Genomic DNA, 18,921 nt, shown 5'->3' with positions numbered 1-18,921 from the left:
GGCGCAGTATGGACGAAAAAGGCGAGGGCGATGTTTCCAAAGTTGGGATATGCCTAGACGCAGAGCGATTGGGCGATACAAAGAATGCCTTTGGTGTTTGCGAAGTGTGGTGCGCTCATAAGTGGAGAGACTAAGCCCCAGGGCAGGTTAGTAGTTCAGAAGTAAATATGTCTTCATTGCGCGTGTTATTCAACTCCAAATCAACCCAGAACCTTTGAATGCCAAGTATATCCTTCGCAGGAGCCAAGACTCGCAAAGCTATCGGTCGGACAGAATGTTGTGCGAGTCCTTCTTTGCACTGGCAGACTATCGTCGGAAACCCTATGTCGCTGGTGAAGCTGGTAGCTGTTTGGTCGAAGCCACAGAACGAGCTTTCGTCGATACAGCTCGATAAGTTCGCGGCTTGAGGAATGGTCAATAGTGCCCAGGTGCCATGGGGGAAAGTTGCATTGCTCAGCTTTGGAACCTGTTTAAGGCAGTGACGCGTTGTGCAGGAACTTAGCTGCTCTAGATAACAGAAACGATAAAGAGGTGTACAGAGCGATAGAGCACGAATAGTAAGATTATGAAAGCTATGTGAAGCTGGCTTCTGAGCTTATGATGTCATGATCCAGATACTCATGTCAGCTATTGAAATGACCGTGCCATTATAAACTTGATAGCAACTTTTGTGACCGCAAAAATCCAAGGGCATTTTACCGTCGCTTACCGATTGTGGCATGGTGGCAAAGAGGGACCAACCCCTATTTCGTGCCGTGGCGATCGGCAGGATTGAGACGAACTCCGGGGCCATCATCGATTTCATCCCAGCCATCAAGCCCATGTTAGAAGCGACCCTTACTGCAGACCCTTTGATTTGTGTGAAGTATCTAAGTGTACCGCTCTTCGATTCGGGATATCTACCCCCCGTGGAGTGTGTCCGCCAGACCTGGCCGAATGCGGCTAGCGGCGCAAATTTCCTCAGAAATGCGGGACAGCGGTGTGAAGTTTTCAGGCCTTGGCCCAATGCACTACTCCTGGCTCGCTCGAGGGGCGAGCTTCCACGTACTTGGCAGTAGTGAAGGCTTCCCATAGGTCCGCGAGGAAAGATGTCTTCTTTTGCGCAATGTACTTGTCCCCAAGCAACGGCGCAATGGCAAACGTAGCCTCTTCGCAGTGATAGAAGGGAATGCGCCTGGGCTGTCAGTTTCAGATCCAACACTAGTTAAAGCGAATCTACTTACGGGAAGATGTGATGCACGACATGGTATTCAATGATGCCGTGAAAGATGTGGCGTCCAATAAAGCCGAATTCGCGATCCACAGTGGACATGGCGCCCTTCTGGTAAGTCCAGGCCCCATCTTCGTAATGAGGCGCTTCTGGGTGCGTGTGGTGGAGATAAGTGATAGCGACTTGCATGGTTAGTGAATGCTGTTTACACGGTTGGGCCAAAAAGATGCTTACCGATCCAATGGTTCATCCAGAGGTAAGGAAGACCGTACAAGAAGAAAGTGTTTCGGTAGCCTAGGGTCTGGGCGACTTGATAGAGGACTGCAAAGACGGCCACGATGCCTGCGTTGGATAGAAGGACGTATGGCTGCTCTTGACGAGTGAAGACGGGCGAAGTGGGATCGAGATGGCTTTGCTTGTAGGTCGGCACGGTGGATCGACGGCCTCTGGTAAGGCTTTGTGCGCCAGCTCCTGCGTTGATCAGGATGTAGGCTGGCCATCCGAAGAGCTGGTGAATCGCCAGAGTGAAGAGACTGACGATGGGTGTATCCGCCGCGTCGTGGTCCACGAGGCGTGTCAAGAAGCTCGGTTCGGCCTTTGACTCGGAGGTTGGCTTGCGGTTGGGCACGAAGACGGTGTCCTTGTCCATGTGGTTTGCGTAACGGTGATGACGGGAATGGCTGAACTTCCACGAGAAGAATGGGACAAGAAGAATGCTGTGAAGGACCCAACCAACTGCCGCATTGACTTGGAGATGGCTTGAGAAGGAGTCGTGGCCACATTCGTGGGCCAAAATCCAAAGCCCTGTGAAGAACAGACCTTGGACAAAACTGTAGAGGACCCAGAGCGGAATGGCCCAAGACGACTCAAGACGTGTCAAGCAGACGGCAGAGTAGAACAAGGCGCTGACCGCCACGAGGTCTCGTGCAACGTACGAAAGGGATCTCAGAAGAGAGCGTTCGAAGCATTTTTCTGGGATGGCTTCTCGAAGAGCCTTGATTCCGGGCACAGAGGCATCTCCAACCGGTGCCATGTCCGGCGAGGTGAGCGTCTGGGTTGTGGTTGCACTCATGGTGGGTGGTGGAGGAAGAATGTGAGAGAGACGGAGAAAGGAAGAGGAAGGGAGAGGGCACGATTATCTACTCAGACGACAAAGCTGCACAGTCCTAAAGGGCCCTTGGTGCGTTCTCAACAAGGCAAGACGAAGACGCTCAGTGGATCAGATTGGACCCCTATGTGGAGTACAGTGTTGCGGAAAGTACCTAGGTAAGTCCTGGACTTAGCTTTGGAGACAAAGCTTTAGTCTAGAGCGGCCCGACGATAAAATCGAGGGATGGAATGCTGGAGCGGCACGCAAGGCCCGTTTACGCGCAAAAGTCGGTGTGAAAGATCAAGAGCAACCAAACGGCGTCCGCGTAATTGCTCCTTTACTCGACAGGGCTGGGCGGCCGTTGGAACGGTCTACACATGGCTGCCAATCTCGTACCCAACGTGAACAAGACTGCAGATCTCATTCGCGTCAGCGACCCACATGCAACCAGGAGTGTTTGCTCAGTTTCGGCGGTTTTCATATCGCAGGTTCTGGCCTAGCTATGCAAACCATGTATATACCATTGATAAGTACCGGAGAAACTGTTTGGGATTGAGTTTGCGCAACACGGCGGCTCAAAACGGCTTTTTACACGCCATGGCGTCCGTTGCCACGCTTATCTCACGGCGCGAGGGCCCGTATGCTCAACAGACGCATCCTAGCCATAGAAAGCAGGAGGGAGGAGTCTTTGTCTGGGTAGCAAGCAGACTAATGCTACCACTGTGGGGTCCCGATGTCGTGGTCGCAGGAAAAAAAGGGTTCAGGCACATTTGCTGGACCCTGGAACTAGCTCCGAAACGACTTGGCGCCTCGGTAATCTCTACCGCCTGTGCGCCTCCACGCGCCCTCGCTCTTCGCCTCTTCGTCGTCCATTTAACCATACTTTAACTTTCGGCGGCCATGCTCAGTGACCTCGGGATGCTGTACCTCGATTCTCTGCATGCCGTTGCTGCAAACCTAATCGGCCGGCGCGAGAACGCACGAGAATGTCGTATGGGGTATTCCGACACGCACGGGCCACCTCACATGGGTAGCATCATCTACACCGGACACTTTGGTCTTCTCGCCAAGCGTGCCCGATATCTCCCTTTGACCCGATGCACGTTTGGGATGACGCTGTCCTGCAGTCAACAGGCATCGCCAACATCACCATCGTTTTGTGTCTCTCGTCTCGAAGCACGTCATGTGTTATCTTGGCTAGCTTATGTACAACATGGGTCCGTATAGCCGTATTCGCACCGACTAGCCTCCGCACTCATCGAGCCGCTTGACAGCTTCCGCTTCACAGCTTCGATAGCGCACTAACCTCTTCCACGAAGCCTCGCTCCCACGTCTCGAGTCCTGCTCTGGGGCACCAACCCAGTCTCTTAGCGATTTCACTGCGAGTCCTGCATGTGCTTGCGAACCCCAGCTCAGCAACTTGCTCAACACCACCAGTCAAGAGTTTGGCTCCATCGGCGAGACAAACAGACTTTACCGTGTTACTCTTGACTACGCCGGCGTCGAATGCTGCATTTGCAACCGCCTGCGACACCTCGATCCACGTGTGACGCCCATGTGCGCTGAAAACAACGCCTTGTTTCCCCTTGGGCAGAGAAGCGCCTCCCTTTGACAAGATCTCCACGAGTACCAGCTCGTAGAGCTCTGCCAGGTCCTCGATATGAACTAAAGCAAGAGATCAGCGTGCGTTTGTGACAGAGATTCGGCGGTAATAGTACCGTTGTCCCACACGCCCTTGCCGTCACCGATAACGATGGCTTCCCCTTCAGAGATCGCCGCTCGGGCCAATCGAGGAACTTGCAGACTACGCTTATTCCACAAGCCCGTTCCAACCTAGACGAGGTGTCAATATCGTGCGGGGCCGCAGTTTGCGGGGAGGCGTCGCTCACCCCGTAGATCAATGGAGACATGAGAACGACAGTCTTCACGCCTGACTCGAGTCCAGCATCTATCATGCCAAGCTCCGTTGTGCGTTGAATGTACTTTTTTACTGTGTTGCGCGACTTCTCATACGCATAGATGTTGTCCCTCGAGTCGTCGAATTCCAGATCGGGTTTTGATTCAACGTGAACACCCGAGAGTGGCTGGTCCGCAAGGTTCGAGACACCTGAAGTGTGGACCATCCAAGCATCTTTGCCAGTGGACTTCTGGCGCAACGAAAGACCCTCGATAAAGGCCGCAGCACTGGCGAGATGATAACCGAGCGTCATGTTGAAGATGACGTCGTACTGACTTGCTATCTCGACAAGGCGGTCAGTATCGTCCAGACCTTCGAAGCCGATAACCTTGACCTTGTCACCAAACGCAGCGTGGAGCTGTGCAACTCTTTCTTGGCCTCGAACGAGACACGTAATATCAGCGTCTTTGATCGCTGCATGTTTGCTGCGAAGCAGTTGGTGGAGCACACTGCCCCCAATGTATCCTGTGACGCCGGCAAGCAGAATCCTTTCGTGAGCCATGATTGGAAGATACGACAACGTGATACAAGTACGAGATATCGGCGATGATGATATATTGGCGGTCCGAGGATTGCCTGGGAAACCTGCCTACTTTTGAAGTGATGATTACTAAGAGGGTATTCAGACAACGGCTGGGCCAATACTATGCACCTCGACATACCTGCTCTGCGTGGGCGAAAGACATCATCTTGCCCGGGGCCTCGCACTCCAATGGAGGCAGCGGAGTTCTCTCCGGAACTTTGCTTTGCATCGGTACTGCATTCCCGCCGTTGGAACTTTGTCTTAACAAAGTTTCGCTATTCTCCCGATACGGCCCGCTCCATCGGCATGATAACGCTGACGCGGCTGAATACAAACTCAACACCCTTGGTGACTGCACTACACAACTGTAGCATGGAAGAATTTAGAGTCATGCAGCTAGGGCAAAGTCCTTCATCTCAGACACCCATATCTCCGAATAACGCATATGGCATTCATCGGCCTCATTCAACATGATACCTCATGATAGCTGCAGCGGTGCGGGCCGAATACCAAGATCACTGCAAGCAGGCTTCCTACATCCCAGTCGCCTTGATTGTCTGGTGTTCCTTATGCGAAGATAGTTTTTGGCATCGTTCGTGTCGTTAGTATTGCGATAATCAGAGGTGACTCGTGGTCTGTGGGCTACGATGCAAAGAGGATAGACCGGATGTAATTAGAGTACGACACCACGCGCACATAGACCGTGTTGTCAGCACACACCAAGCTCTCACCGACCTGGGGGCTATCCCCAATGACCTGAACCCAGGCCCGGTGCCCAAAGTCAACACCATCCTCGTGGGGTTTGTCACATGTCAGTGGATGTTACCGTATTACGGCAACTACTTGTTTGGTGCAACAAGTGCCGATTGAGATAAGACGACGCAAAAAGCCAAGTCCTGAGCACCCAATAGCCACGGAAAACCAGTCAGCTTACTCTGACCGGCCGTCTAGCTAGCGTCGGCCGACTGCCGAAGTATCTACCTGGATATGACGAGGAACGTGGGCGAAGTCAAACAGAGAATGAAGCTAGAAACACATGCACTGACGTTACGTGCATAGGGCGAACAGTCCTTGAAGTTAATCGACACTACGCTACGTCACTGAGGCTGAGATCCGTTGTATTCAACAGCCTCAAGTCTAGTCGCATTGCCGACGAAACTTGTGCCCATGATGCTTCCGGGTTAAAACTTGTCTGTAGTCTCGTTGAAAGAGTCGGTATATTCACTGAGTCATTTACCCTACTGCCGGTCGGTTTTCGGTACCAGACTTGTGGGGGTCTAGTTTACCCTCCACTGATCAGCCTGCGATCTAGCAACTAGTGTATGGCAATCGTCTGGGGACTCTGTATCAACCTAGCTTTGAGGGTCTCCAGGTTCTAACCACGGCGATCCCCAACGTGCGTGAAATTGGCGGGATCGCAGGGGGAGTGACTTCGGGAGAGTATTATAGCGATTGATCAAACGACCTGACTATAAGACGCCACTTCCACGTTAGGAGCCGTTAATCCAACGCTTCATCTCATACCTCTTCATTGTATCTACCTTGATCGCTCACAATGAACGTCTCTACTCCAACTTTTCCATGGCATCTCATGCCGACCATGGACTCTCTCCCTTCTGCAGAGCAGTTCTCCACCATCGAGATGCACCCGCGCAATATAGTCGCAAGTCTCTTGGCCATAGTGATCAGCTTTTCTTACCTTCGATCTGTTACGAAAAAGACTGGCCTTGAGCGCTTCCCCGGACCGTGGTATGCGCCCTATACGGCCCTGCATCTGCGATGGCTCTTCGCTCGTGGCACGATCCACGAATATGTCGAGAAGATGCACAAGCAGTACGGCGATGTCATCCGTTTGGGACCAAGACAGCTCTGGATCTCTGATAAGGGAGCTATGAAGCAGATTCTTCTCACGATTGATCTACCCAAGGTTACTATGTATGCTGAGATCTCGAGAGACAGAAAAAGTCCCGGTCTCTTTGGAGAGATGTAAGTATCAGTCTCCCGTATTTCCTTGCGAAAACGACGGTAGCTGACGCCGAAAACCCACAGCCGCCCCGTTCCCCACCGCAACCTCAAGAAGTTCCTCAGCCCAGCTTTTACTGTCTCTTCTGTAGACAAGCTAGACACGTTCTTCAAAGCGTGCACATCGATCTTGCTCAGCAACTACTACACTGAAGTCGACAAGGCTATCGCTCAAGATGCCAAGTCCAACCCCAACGGCGACTTCGAGACTGACCTTATGCGTGACTTGCACTGTCTTGCGCTAGACATCATGGGCGAGTCGTCATTTGGTAAGGGCTTCGGGCAGATCGACAAGATCTTCGATCCCAGCAAGCTGTTGTCCGGCAGGGACAAGCGCTGGAGCAAGATTCCCGACGCCATCTTCAATGGTCAGGCGAAGAGGTATGGACTGGTCTTTGTGAAGAGATTCCTCAGGCGCATGGGATATGAGTGGGAGGTTGATTGGCCCAAGGAGATGACGTCTGCGATTTGCGAACTCGTCGACGAACGCGCGGCAGCTCAGGGAGGACACGAGAACAAGAAACGCATCGATGTCCTCCAGCACATGTTGGACGAGGGCGCGCGACCAGACACGGGAGAGCGTATGTCGAACCAGGACATCATCGATCAGATGTCTGAGCTCCTTCTCGCTGGATCGGAAACCACTTCTGGTACGTTAGATTCATCCATGCCCCATTGCCACTCCTTAGCTCCTAGGTTGCGGCCTTCGAGTTTCCCTCTCCACTGCGCATCATAGTAGCTAACGAGGCGCCTTAGGAACCATGGCATGCCTGTTTGTGGAACTCGCACGAACCCCCGCCGCTCTCGAAAAGCTACTCGCTTCTCTTCCCGTCCTTGGCCCCAATGACCCCATCCTAGACTCAAAGACGGTGCGCACAGACCCACAATATCGCTACCTCGAAGCCTGTCTGAAGGAGAACCTGCGTATGAACCCCATTGCCTCGGAACTGGGTCGCCGTACCACAGACCAAGGCCACAACATCAACGGCAACGAGATTCCGCCTTACACGATTGTGTCGGCCAGCTACAGAGCGCTCCATCGTGATGAGAGGTACTGGCCTCAGGCGGAGAGGTTCTGGCCGGAGCGGTGGCTGGAAGGTGAGGAAAGAGAGGACGCACCCGAACCTGAGTAAGTCGCCCTTGGTGATGAGACGAGAGATTCGATGTGGACATTTTCTAACGTGAGATTGTAGTCTGGATGCTTACTTTCCATTCTCCAACGGCCGACACAATTGTATCGGACAAAAGTATGTTACCTTCCCCCTCATCTTCTGCTGCAGCAGCGCACTAACATGCATGGCCAGCTTCGCATACGCAGAGATGCGCACAGTCTCGGCCAATCTTCTTTCTCGCTTTGCTCTCGAGGAGGCTGGATACCAGCAGATCCAACTCCGGCAATTCATCACGATGCAGTTCCATGATGGCAAGTGGAGAGTTGTGCTGAAGCCCCGCTGGAAGGATGCTGCGAAGGCTTAATGCGCGAGCTTTCGCGTCGCTACTGCAGCATGTTGGGGTGGACTGCGTTGAGCGGGAAGCACTCGATTGAAGAACAGATTGAAGAACAGATTGAAGAACAGATTGAAAGAAAGGGGAAAGCGCGAAGCAGGACCATTCTCCAGTTTGAGGGCACATTCCTTTTCTCTTTTGGGTAGTGCGACTAGACAGTAGAAGGCACAATTTGATTGATTCCACCACCAACTCCCGTGCTCGTCTGCTTTCTTGCAACATGACATGGCTTAGAGATAAAGGGTAAAGTTTTACCGCGCGCGGCAAAATCCTCGTATTTACTAATTATTGCTTATTAGCTTAATTTACGCACTAGTAGAGCTTAGGCTACCTACCTAGAAGAAGTAGTCTTTTAGATAATTGCAACTATTGTAATAACTACTACCTACAACTATAGCTCTAGCTAAATTAATTAAATTTACGCGTAATAAGACTCTTTACTATTTATTCTATTTTTTTTACGTCTGCTACTCTACCTCTATAGCTTAAAACTAGTCCTGCGTTAACTACGCTAGCTTTATAAGTTATAAGATTTTATCTAAATAAGCTATATCTATACTAACTTTCTACTCTAAAGCTTACTCTCTAATTCTCTACCTTTTTACCTACACTACTATAATTTAGTAGTTAATAGGCTAGTAATAATCTATAAGTTCTCTTTTGTCTTTTTCTTAGTTTTTTATTTTAAAGCTTATTAATTCTAATTATATTCTTGTTCTCTACTTTAGAGTTTAGTATAATATCTCTACTCTTAGCTATAACCTCTAAATCTATAAGCTTTCTCTTTTACTTTCTTAGTAGCTACTTTAAGTAGTATAGAGTTAGCTTCTAATTTTTAGTTTACATACTATATTCTACTACCTACCTACTTACTTTTTACTTTAAACTTTGCACTTTATAAGCTTTACTCTCTCTTCTCTAGCCTCTTTCTTACTCTATACTAACTACTTTACTTTCTAGACTTAGCTTTGCTTTTAGTAGAACTTCTACTAGAATCTATAGCTATATTATAAACTACTTTACTATCTAACTAGCTACTACTCTAGCTATTAAGATTTTAAGCGCGTCTAGCTTAAGTAGTAATAGTACTAATACTACTATAGATAACCTTAGTAAAGATAATAATACTATACTTAAAACTAGTAAGAGCGTTCTAGATACTATTAAGACTAGTAATGTTAAAGTTACGCAAGAAGATAAAGAGGCACTTAAGCGTATTAATAGTAATAATAAAGATAACTACTCTATTTCTAAAGGCCTTATTAATCTAATAGACAACTATAGTAATAAAAGTAATATCTTATCTCTATTCTCTATCTCTTCTAAGATTATTCTATAAACTTCTTATAAAAGAGTAAAGAAGCGTAATAAGCTATATTAGTGCAAGAGAGAGTAGCACAAAATAAAGAGCTACGCTAGAGTTAGACTTCTTTATACTCTATTTAAGAATTAATAGACTAAGCTATAACCTAAAGAAAAGAGTAAGAACGTATATTTCTAGACCTCTAATTTAAAATCTTGTTCTTTTCTAGTAACTACTAATATCTACTAGGCAAAATATAGTATAGAGAACAAGATTATATAAGTAGAGCTCTATTTTTCTATTCTTTTTCTTCTACTATTACTTCTCTTCTATTCTATTCTTCTAGTACGCTTAGCTCTGCTTTTTCTTCTTTCTAATATCTCTCTAGCTCTCTATTCTAAGATCTTAGTCTTTCTAGTATCTACGTCTAGACTTTACTAACTATACTACTATATAGAATTATATTTTATAACTATAATAGAAAGACTCTATAATGCCTATTCTGCAAGAAAATAAGTAGTATACGTATAGCTTATTTCTTCTAGAGATCTTAGAAATTCTACTACTTCTACTAATAATATTAGTCTATGCCCTCTAAGAAGAATACCTCTAATAGTACTAAGCTATATATAGTCTACTCTTATAGCTATCTCTTTGCTGCTGCTTTTCTTAAAGCTATCTATATAAAGTAAGAGCTTTACGTAGTATACTACTCTAAATACTAGTTATTCTCTAGCTTTACTAATAGAATATCTAGAAGATAGCTAAACTCTACTACTACAACAACAAGCTAATTAAGCTAACCTAGTTCTTTAGTAAGTATGCGCTTACAATTCTTACTATATTTAAGATATACTTTAGTAAATTTATAGTTAAAAAGGTATATTAGACCTTTTAGTAGCAAAACCTTAAAATATATAAGAAATATAGCTAATAAATTCTATTCTGTAGGCGCTAAATATTAGTAACGTCTAGGCAAAGGCGCTATAGAGCTAGATTAATGCGCGTAACACTTTAGAAAGTTACCTTAGTATATACTTTTATCTTTTCTAATCTTTAGATAGAACTTCTACTAATTATTTCTAGCTTCTACTATTAATATTAATAACTACCTAATACTATAAGTAAATAGAAAGGTAGCAAAGGCGTTAAAAGTAAAGTTAGCTTAGGCCTCTAAGAAGCGCTCTATAGAGCTAGATAGTAATAACGCTAATATAGAGAAAATACTAGTAAAGAAAAAGAGTTGTTCTGTAAAGACCTGTAAGACCTAGAAGTTAATAGAGGTTTAGACTAGTATATACGTTATACTTGCGCGCTGTTATACGCTTTCTAGAAAGTCTAGTTACTATTATATATACAACACTATAGCAGAAGGTTAGGTAATAAGGTATACGTATTTAAGGTTAGAATACTAAGTTACATAAAATAGTTAATAGATTACTCTTCTATAACGTAATATACCTTAATTTCTATTAATTATAATCTTTCTTATATAATATTACAAAATTTCTACTCTTATATAGCTAACTTTATCTCTAGCCTTTTAATGCAGGCTAGTTTTGTATTACTACTAAAGGCTCTATACTACCTACACGCAATTTAGCTATTTTATACTTAGTAATTTTAATAGTATTAATTAGTTAGGTTAAAACTTTACCTCTTAAAAGCCTTTAATTTCTTAGTATATATAGAAAGTATAGAATAATTAGTATAATTGCTAACTTTAGAAAAGAGTAAAGTTTCTTATAGAAAGAAACGCGCGTTTTGTAGAAAGAGCGTAAGTAACTAAGGTCTTATGCTAAAAAGCTTAGAAATACCTACGCTAAAGGCGTAAAAAATTTTTAGTAACTACGTATAAATGTAAAACAACTATATTAGTAGTATTATAGCTGTTACTACTCTAAAAGTTTAATTATTAGTTTTACTACTCTTTTAACTATATATTTTATAAATTATAGAGGTTTTCTAGTAATTATAGTAACGCTGCAATTTTTTAAAGTAACTTTATATTATAAGTTAATTGTAAAAAACTATACGCCTACTTATAATAATAGAAAGAGAATATAATAGCTAGTTATACTGCGTATTCTATAGTATAAGCTTATATTTAATAAGCATTTTATCTATAACTTATATTATTATTCTTACGTAAAGCACTAGCTGTCTATATATCTTATTTTCTTATACTACTTTAATACTTTAAAGCATAAAAACAATAGTGCACGTAATTAATAGAGTTATTTCTCTAGATACTTATTATCTCTATTACTATTACTAAAGTCTAGCTAGTTATAGATACTGCGCTATTTTGTAGTAATGTCTACATCTTTAGTTATTAGTACTCTCTTATTTCTATTCTTTCTGTATAAGAATACATCTATAAACCTATCTTCTAGTAAAGCGTGTACCTCTACTACTACTAATTTATTAATCTATTATTATTCTTTATAAGCTTTCTCTATAATCTTCTTCTAAGGCAACTACTTCTAGGTCTCTGCCTTTTTGCTACGCCTAACTATTCTATAGTATTCTAGCTAGAAGCTATTAGAAGAATAATATGTTTTCTATATAATAACTATAGTCTTTTTATGTATTAGCGTAATTATATTAGTTTCTCTAGAAGTTATATATGTTTTGCTTGCTCTAGTGCTTTAAGTATGTTACCTAAAAGTTAGAATCTTCTTTAGTAGAGCTCTTGTAAATCTAAGGCTAATAGCTAATTAGAATATTTATTCTATTAATCTATAGTAGTAAAGCTAAGCTAAAGTTCTAGTTATATACAAGAGTTTTAATATTATTACTATAAATCTTCTGTTCTCTTAGATATAGCACTATACTAGGCACTACTATAATACGCTAACTACTTACTATAATAGCGCAGCGCTTAGAGCTGTTATAGAAGCGCTTTAAAGGTATTTAGAGTTCTAGTATTACGCTCTAAGCACCTATAGTAATACACTTAGTGTTACTAATATATTACTAGTTATTTAGCGCAAGACCTATTAGTAGTAGGTCTACTCTAGCCTTTTAGTATAACTAGTAGTAGAGAGCCGCAAAGAGCGTAATATACTAGTGTAGTTCTATATAGAAAGTAAGTAGCTACTAAAGTAGGTCTGCTCTTTGTAGTAGTAGTATTAACCTTCTATTATTATTAAGTTTAGGCATAATACTCTTGTAAATACTAGAATATTTATCTATTAACTTCTTACTACTAGCTTGCTAAAATTATCTTAATAAATTTACATAATATAAATGTATATAAAGAGAATTAGTAGTTATAAGCTCTTTTAGTGTATAGTAGTGTATATTCTATCTAGCTAGGCGCCTTACGTAAATATTAGTATTATAATGTAATTCTAGCGTTTTTATAGAGAGCTTCTATACATAAACGCGCAGGTTATAAGGTCTTGTCTTATAAGGTAGCTATAGGCTATAAATTCTACTATAGCTCTATATATCTCTCTTATATTAGCACTAATATTAGTATTTTCTATATTTTAGGCTATATCTATTAGCAGCGCTACTACTATATAAGGTAGTAGTTGCTATTTTCTATAGGCTTATTATCTACTAGCTATAGTTATAAGCGTAAGTAAATATATAGTTAAAATAGAGAGAATATCTTATTTTATATAAGAATTCTAAACGCAATATCTATTAATAGCACTAGAGTAGCTAAGACTAGCTAAAATCTAGCCTATAGCTAATAGTCTATAGCTATATTTTATATTAGAATGTTAGTGCAGACTCTAAGAGCCGCTAAGAGCTTAGCCTAGCTAGGCACACCTAGTGCTTAATATTAATTAGCTAGTAATAACAAGAATTGCTAAATAAAAGACTAGAAATAGCAGCACTATAATAAGAAGGTTAGAGTCTAAAGTTAATAGAAAGCGGGCTCTTAGGTCTATAGCTTCTACCTACGCTACTCTACTAATACTTATAATATATTACACTAGTATTACTTTCTAAAAGCTCTAAGATACTAAGAATTATAACTATAGCCTAATACTTTTACAATCTTATTTAGACTATTACCTATAGCGTTAGCGCTAATAGAGGTAATATTTTAGATAGCACTAACCTTAAGGTTACTAAGAAGATAGCTAAATAAGATTAGGTTATTAAGAATATTAGAGCTAAACTTAGTAAAAACCTAGAAATAATAAGCAATTAATAGGCTGCGCTTTTTACTAGCGTCTAGAAGAACGTAAAAGAAGCCTATACGCTATACACCTATAAGAGCTATACCTTATATATAACGCTCTTCTTACCTAGACTCTTTAGTTTTAATAAGTTTATAGTTAAATTACAAAACTAAAGACTTTTGCAAAGTAGTATTACCTACCTAAGTATTAAGATATTAGTAGGCTCTATAAGCATACTCTGTAGGTTCTATATCTTTAGATCTACTTTAGCTATAGAAAGAAACTTTATAGTCTCTTAGTAGATATAGAGGTTTTAGCGCATAATAGTAGTGTTAATAAAGTAGATAATATACTCTATAAGAAGAGCTAACCTTTTAGGTAGTCTGCTACCTCTACTATATAAGCTACTACTACGTACTACTACGTTTGCGAGCTTAGCTAGTCTAATACTATATATACTTAAAATATTAACAGCTCTTAGTTAGAAAATCTATGTAACTTAAACTCTATCTAGCTATATATATAGTCTCTTAAACGCTAAAAGGTACGTTAAAGCTCTATAATACTAAGATAGTAATATTCTATGTACTAACTACTCTAGGCGCGCAAGAGTATACTATTATCTAGTTAGAAGGCTATTACTAAGAAGGCGCTTAAGTAGTTATACTAATACAACGCAGGCGTAGAGTACAAAGCTAGAATTAACTAAGGTTTTTTTAACAAATCTAGAGAAAGACTTTAGAGTAGATACTACTAGTAACTTATAATAACGCTTGCGTATATAGTTACGTTTTGTTATTTATTACGCTTAGATAAAGTGCTACATATTTAAGTGTAATATATCTACTAGTAGAATTATAAATTAGGTTAGGTTAAACTTACGCTAAGCTTCTGCAAAACTATATAAGCTAGAGGTAAGTTTCTATAAATACTAAGATTTCTACGTAATACTTATAAAGGTGTGTAGGCGTTAAGCTCTTTATTTTGTATTTTAACTAGAAGAGGCTGTAGGTTAATATACCTACTCTATTAGTAGAGTAGCTTACTGCCTCTAGAATTAAGAGAGAATACCTATTTATACTATTTACTATATCTAACTAACTAAAGCTTGTAGATAGATAATAGAAGAAGCTAGTACTATTTACTAGAAATACTAAGCTTTTATACGCTAATACTTTATAAAGCTATATAACCTTCCTCTAAAACTTCTACTACAACCTATATAATATTAGTAAAGAGGTTTAGCTATATAGTAGCTACTTCTTTTAACAAGAGGCTGCATAGTAGTATATAATAAATAAGATATAGAATATTATTACGCTTATTTAATAGAGAGGTTAGAGTAAGAAATTTAATATAGAAATAATTATTTAGTATATAATTAGTGTTTTTAATAAGTAGGCGTATAGCTAGGTAGACTACCTCTATTTCTTCTCTAATAAGAATAGCCTGTGTTACGTATACAGAAGAAGCTGCAGGTATAAGCTTTAGCGTAGTTGTTAGATTATAGATTCTATAATAAAATTCTTATAAATACTAATAAATTTCTCTTTAGGTCTAGTAACATTACGTTGTATATAGATTAGCGCTCTCTAGGCCTATTACTATAAACTATGTAGTTTTGCTACGTCTTTCTATCTTATAACTCTAAAATTCTCTACGCGCTCTATATTATAACTAACGCGTTATAAATATAGACATAACACTCTATATCTATTATAATCTCTACTCTTCTTTATATAGCCTTTTACTTTTCTTTTTAACGCGTTTTATTGCTAGCAATAGCTCTCTAATTAAAGAAGAATAGAAAGCTACTTAAACTGCGCGCGCAAGAAGTTAGTAGAAAGTTCTAGAAGTAATAGAATAAGCTTACTATTTCTAAGGTTACTACTAACAGAACCTAGAATATCTATAATATTCTAGATAATAAGCTAGCTTCTATAAACTCTAAGCTACTATATAAAGTTTCTATTAATTCTGCACTATATAGGCCGCGTAGAAATAATAGAGTCTAGTAGTAATAACCTTAGAGCTTCTATTACTCTCTATTACGCTTACTCTTGCTACCTATACTTAATAGAGCTATTAATAAAGATAAAGGTAATAGTGCTACACTAGATAAAGACTAGGTAGCACTAGTTAGTATATAATAGGCTTCTACCTTATTAACCTAGTAAACTTACGTAACTATAGCAAAAGCTCTAGAAATTAAAGAGTGTAAAAAGTAGAATAGTTAGCTACCTAAGAGTAGCTTTACTAGCCTTAGAGGCTACTATAAGATGTGCCTACTAGTAATTGCGTTAGAAAAAAAGACCTAAGAACTCTAAGATAATAGAAGAAAAGCTTTAGTAATTCTAAGAACCTATAGCTTCTGCAACGCCTACTTATATTAACTAGGTCTTACTTTTAGAGTAATAGTAATGTCTACTCTTACTATTATAGCTATAAGATGTTATAGTCTATAAGCTATACCTTGTTATCTCTAATATTCTAGCTACTAACTCTTAGTACTATAGCGCCTTGCTATAGGTAACAACAGCTCTAATAGTACTAAAAATAGAGAGCTTCTTCTATATAGCTACCTCTATAAGGTATCTATATTAGAGATATAGTGTATAAAGAAGGGTTTTTTTGCAGTATATACTAACTAACACTTATTTTTTCTAGTCTTTCTAACGTTAATTCTTATAGAATATAGAGAATAAACAGGTAGAGCTTAAAAAGGTAGGTAGCTAGGTAGAGTATATTAGTTCTAAAACCTTTAGAAAACATAAACTACTACTTCTCTAATTCTAGAAGATAATATTTAGGCGCTTTAATTTTAATATAGTAGGTTACATTATATAGCATTTCTAGAGCGCCTTCTTATTATTAATAGGTATAGCTATTTAATTACTATAGACAATAGAAAACAAGACTTATTACTTTTAATAATAAAGAAAAGCGCACTACTACTTATCTTTATAAGTCTATATTATTATAATAACGCGTCTATAGCTAATACATAATACTAGAACTAAATTCTAGTTATATATAGTAAGTATAAAAGAAGTGTAAGTAAATGCAAAAGTAGTTGCGTAGTATATAAATATAGTCTATACTAGATATTTAAAGTTTATCTAATCTACTGCTTTAACTACTCTTGTAATGTCTAGATTCTACTATTATAGCCTTGTTTATTATAAGATTCTATTCTATAGTGCTATATGCTAACTAGTTATCTACTTCTCTACTTACTATAGAAATTCTACCTAGTTCTAAAGCACTACTACTTTATAGTAACTAGCAGGCTAGCTAGAATCTATAAGTTTTTTCTTGCCTTTTCTCTAGTCTTTTATTTTAAAGCTTATTAATTCTAATTATATTCTTCTTCTCTGCGTTAGAGTCTATTATAATATCTCTACTCTTAGCTATAACCTCTAAATCTATAAGCTTTCTCTCTTACCTTCTTAGTAGCTACCTTAGGTAGCGTAGAGTTAGCTTCTAATTTTTGTTTTATATATTATATTCTACTACCTACTTACTACCTTTTATTTTAAAACCTTATACTTTATAAGCTTTACTATCTCTTTTCTAGCCTCTTTCTTGCTCTATACTAACTACTTTACCTTCTAGACTTAGCTTTATATCTAGTAGAAGGCTCTGCGCCTATAAGTATAATAATTATAATACTTCTTACTCTACTACTATTTTACGTATCTCTTAAGTTATAGAAAGAAAAAGTCTATGCAAAAAATAGCTATTTAGAGTAAATACCTTATTAAGACTAAGAATATTATTATAAATAGCTATTAGAACGCGCTTAATATCTCTTAGATAATCTTAGTCTTATACTAGTAACTTTAGAAAGAAGAACAATAGTTAAGATATATATATAGAGAATAAGTTTTATTCTATATTCTATATAGCGAATATTAATTAGACTATAAACGTAGTAATAAGAATATTAAGCTCTAAACTCTTATCTCTACTAAGATTACGCCTCTAAAGAGCTAAAAGAAGTATAACAAGCTATAGTAGTAGAAGCGTACACTAGAAGAGCCTAAGAGCTATATTTAGGTAGCTACTCTACGCACTAAGTACAACGCTAGATAGACTAAGCTAAACTCTAGAAGCAAGAGCAAGAACGTATATTTCTAGACTTCTTAATTAAAATCTTGTTTCTTCTAAGCAACTCTTTATATCTACTAGGCTAAATATAATATAAAGAATAAGGTTATATAAGTAGAGCTCTATTCTCTTATTCTTTTTCTTCTACTACTACTTCTCTTCTATTCTATCTCTCTAGCACGCTTAGCTCTTCTTTTTCTTTTTTCTAATATCTATCTAGCTCTCTATTCTAAGCTCTTAGTCTTTCTAGTATCTACGCTTAGACATCTATAACTTTATCTATACAAAATCTAATATTCTTTAACTAAATATATAAAGATTTAAAGTGCTACTATAGCTAATCTATAGTAGCCTTATATATAGCCTATTTCTTCTTAAGATCTAGTTTCTTCTAATTATTCTAGATAGAATGTACAGAAATGTATAGCTCTTATAACCTTCTTATTTTCTGCTCTATTACTATAATACCTTAGTAGATTTTGCACTATAGTCGCTATCTAGTATATATACTTTTTTTAGCCTACGCTAAATAGCTATTATAATTTTAGACACTCTATACCTATTTCTTAGTAGTTCTAATCTCTACTGCTCTAAATATTAGTAGTATTACGCTTTAATACCTTAAAGGCTTTATAGTAGAGTTTACTCTTTTTTATATATATAAGGTTCTCTATACCTTCTTATAGCAGCTCTTAGAAATACTAAGAGAATAGTATTAATATCTATAGTCTATACTACGCTAGATAAAGGTGTATGCGTAGTAACTATACTACAAAGACTAGAGTAGTTATATACCTAGTATAGTATAAGCCTATAAACCTTCTCTTGTATTTTCTAAGGTTATAATAGCTTTTTAACGTTTACTTCTAAAGCGTTGTTTTTATAGTTAAGTTAAAACTATAGCTATTAGTATACTTAGAGAGTGTAATAGCTATAGTATAATAAAAGTTATATAGTTAACGTATAAAGAGAATAAGAACTAATATATTAAGTATTATTTAAGGCTTAATACTTAGTATTTCTAAGGTCTATAGTGTAATTCTTAGTAAGTCTAC

At 39.2% G+C, this 18,921-nt stretch overlaps 3 protein-coding genes across 3 annotated transcripts; 1 reads left to right on the top strand and 2 right to left on the bottom strand.

Annotated features, from left to right (window-relative positions):
• Positions 1–990: 990 nt before the first annotated feature.
• J4E88_001991 (uncharacterized protein) lies at positions 991–2,282 on the bottom strand (the record flags this gene model as incomplete). The annotated part of the gene is made up of 4 exons (XM_049395658.1): positions 991–1,174; positions 1,224–1,392; positions 1,445–2,182; positions 2,279–2,282. The coding sequence occupies 4 exons, from the start codon at positions 2,280–2,282 to the stop codon at positions 991–993; spliced, it is 1,095 nt and encodes a 364-aa protein (XP_049258062.1).
• Positions 2,283–3,582: 1,300 nt separating this feature from the next.
• On the bottom strand, positions 3,583–4,759 carry J4E88_001990 (uncharacterized protein; the record flags this gene model as incomplete). Its single annotated transcript, XM_049395657.1, has 3 exons — positions 3,583–3,965; positions 4,019–4,133; positions 4,190–4,759. 3 exons carry the CDS (start codon positions 4,757–4,759, stop codon positions 3,583–3,585), a joined length of 1,068 nt encoding a protein of 355 aa, XP_049258061.1.
• A 1,576-nt stretch (positions 4,760–6,335) lies between these two features.
• J4E88_001989 (uncharacterized protein) lies at positions 6,336–8,278 on the top strand (the record flags this gene model as incomplete). Its single annotated transcript, XM_049395656.1, has 5 exons — positions 6,336–6,766; positions 6,830–7,452; positions 7,559–7,931; positions 7,996–8,049; positions 8,107–8,278. 5 exons carry the CDS (start codon positions 6,336–6,338, stop codon positions 8,276–8,278), a joined length of 1,653 nt encoding a protein of 550 aa, XP_049258060.1.
• Positions 8,279–18,921: the final 10,643 nt, after the last annotated feature.

Source organism: Alternaria novae-zelandiae (assembly GCF_023758075.1).
Source record: "Alternaria novae-zelandiae strain BMP 2774 chromosome Unknown scaffold_3, whole genome shotgun sequence".
NCBI lineage: Eukaryota > Fungi > Ascomycota > Dothideomycetes > Pleosporales > Pleosporaceae > Alternaria > Alternaria novae-zelandiae.
This window is presented reverse-complemented; position numbering and strand designations above follow the sequence as displayed.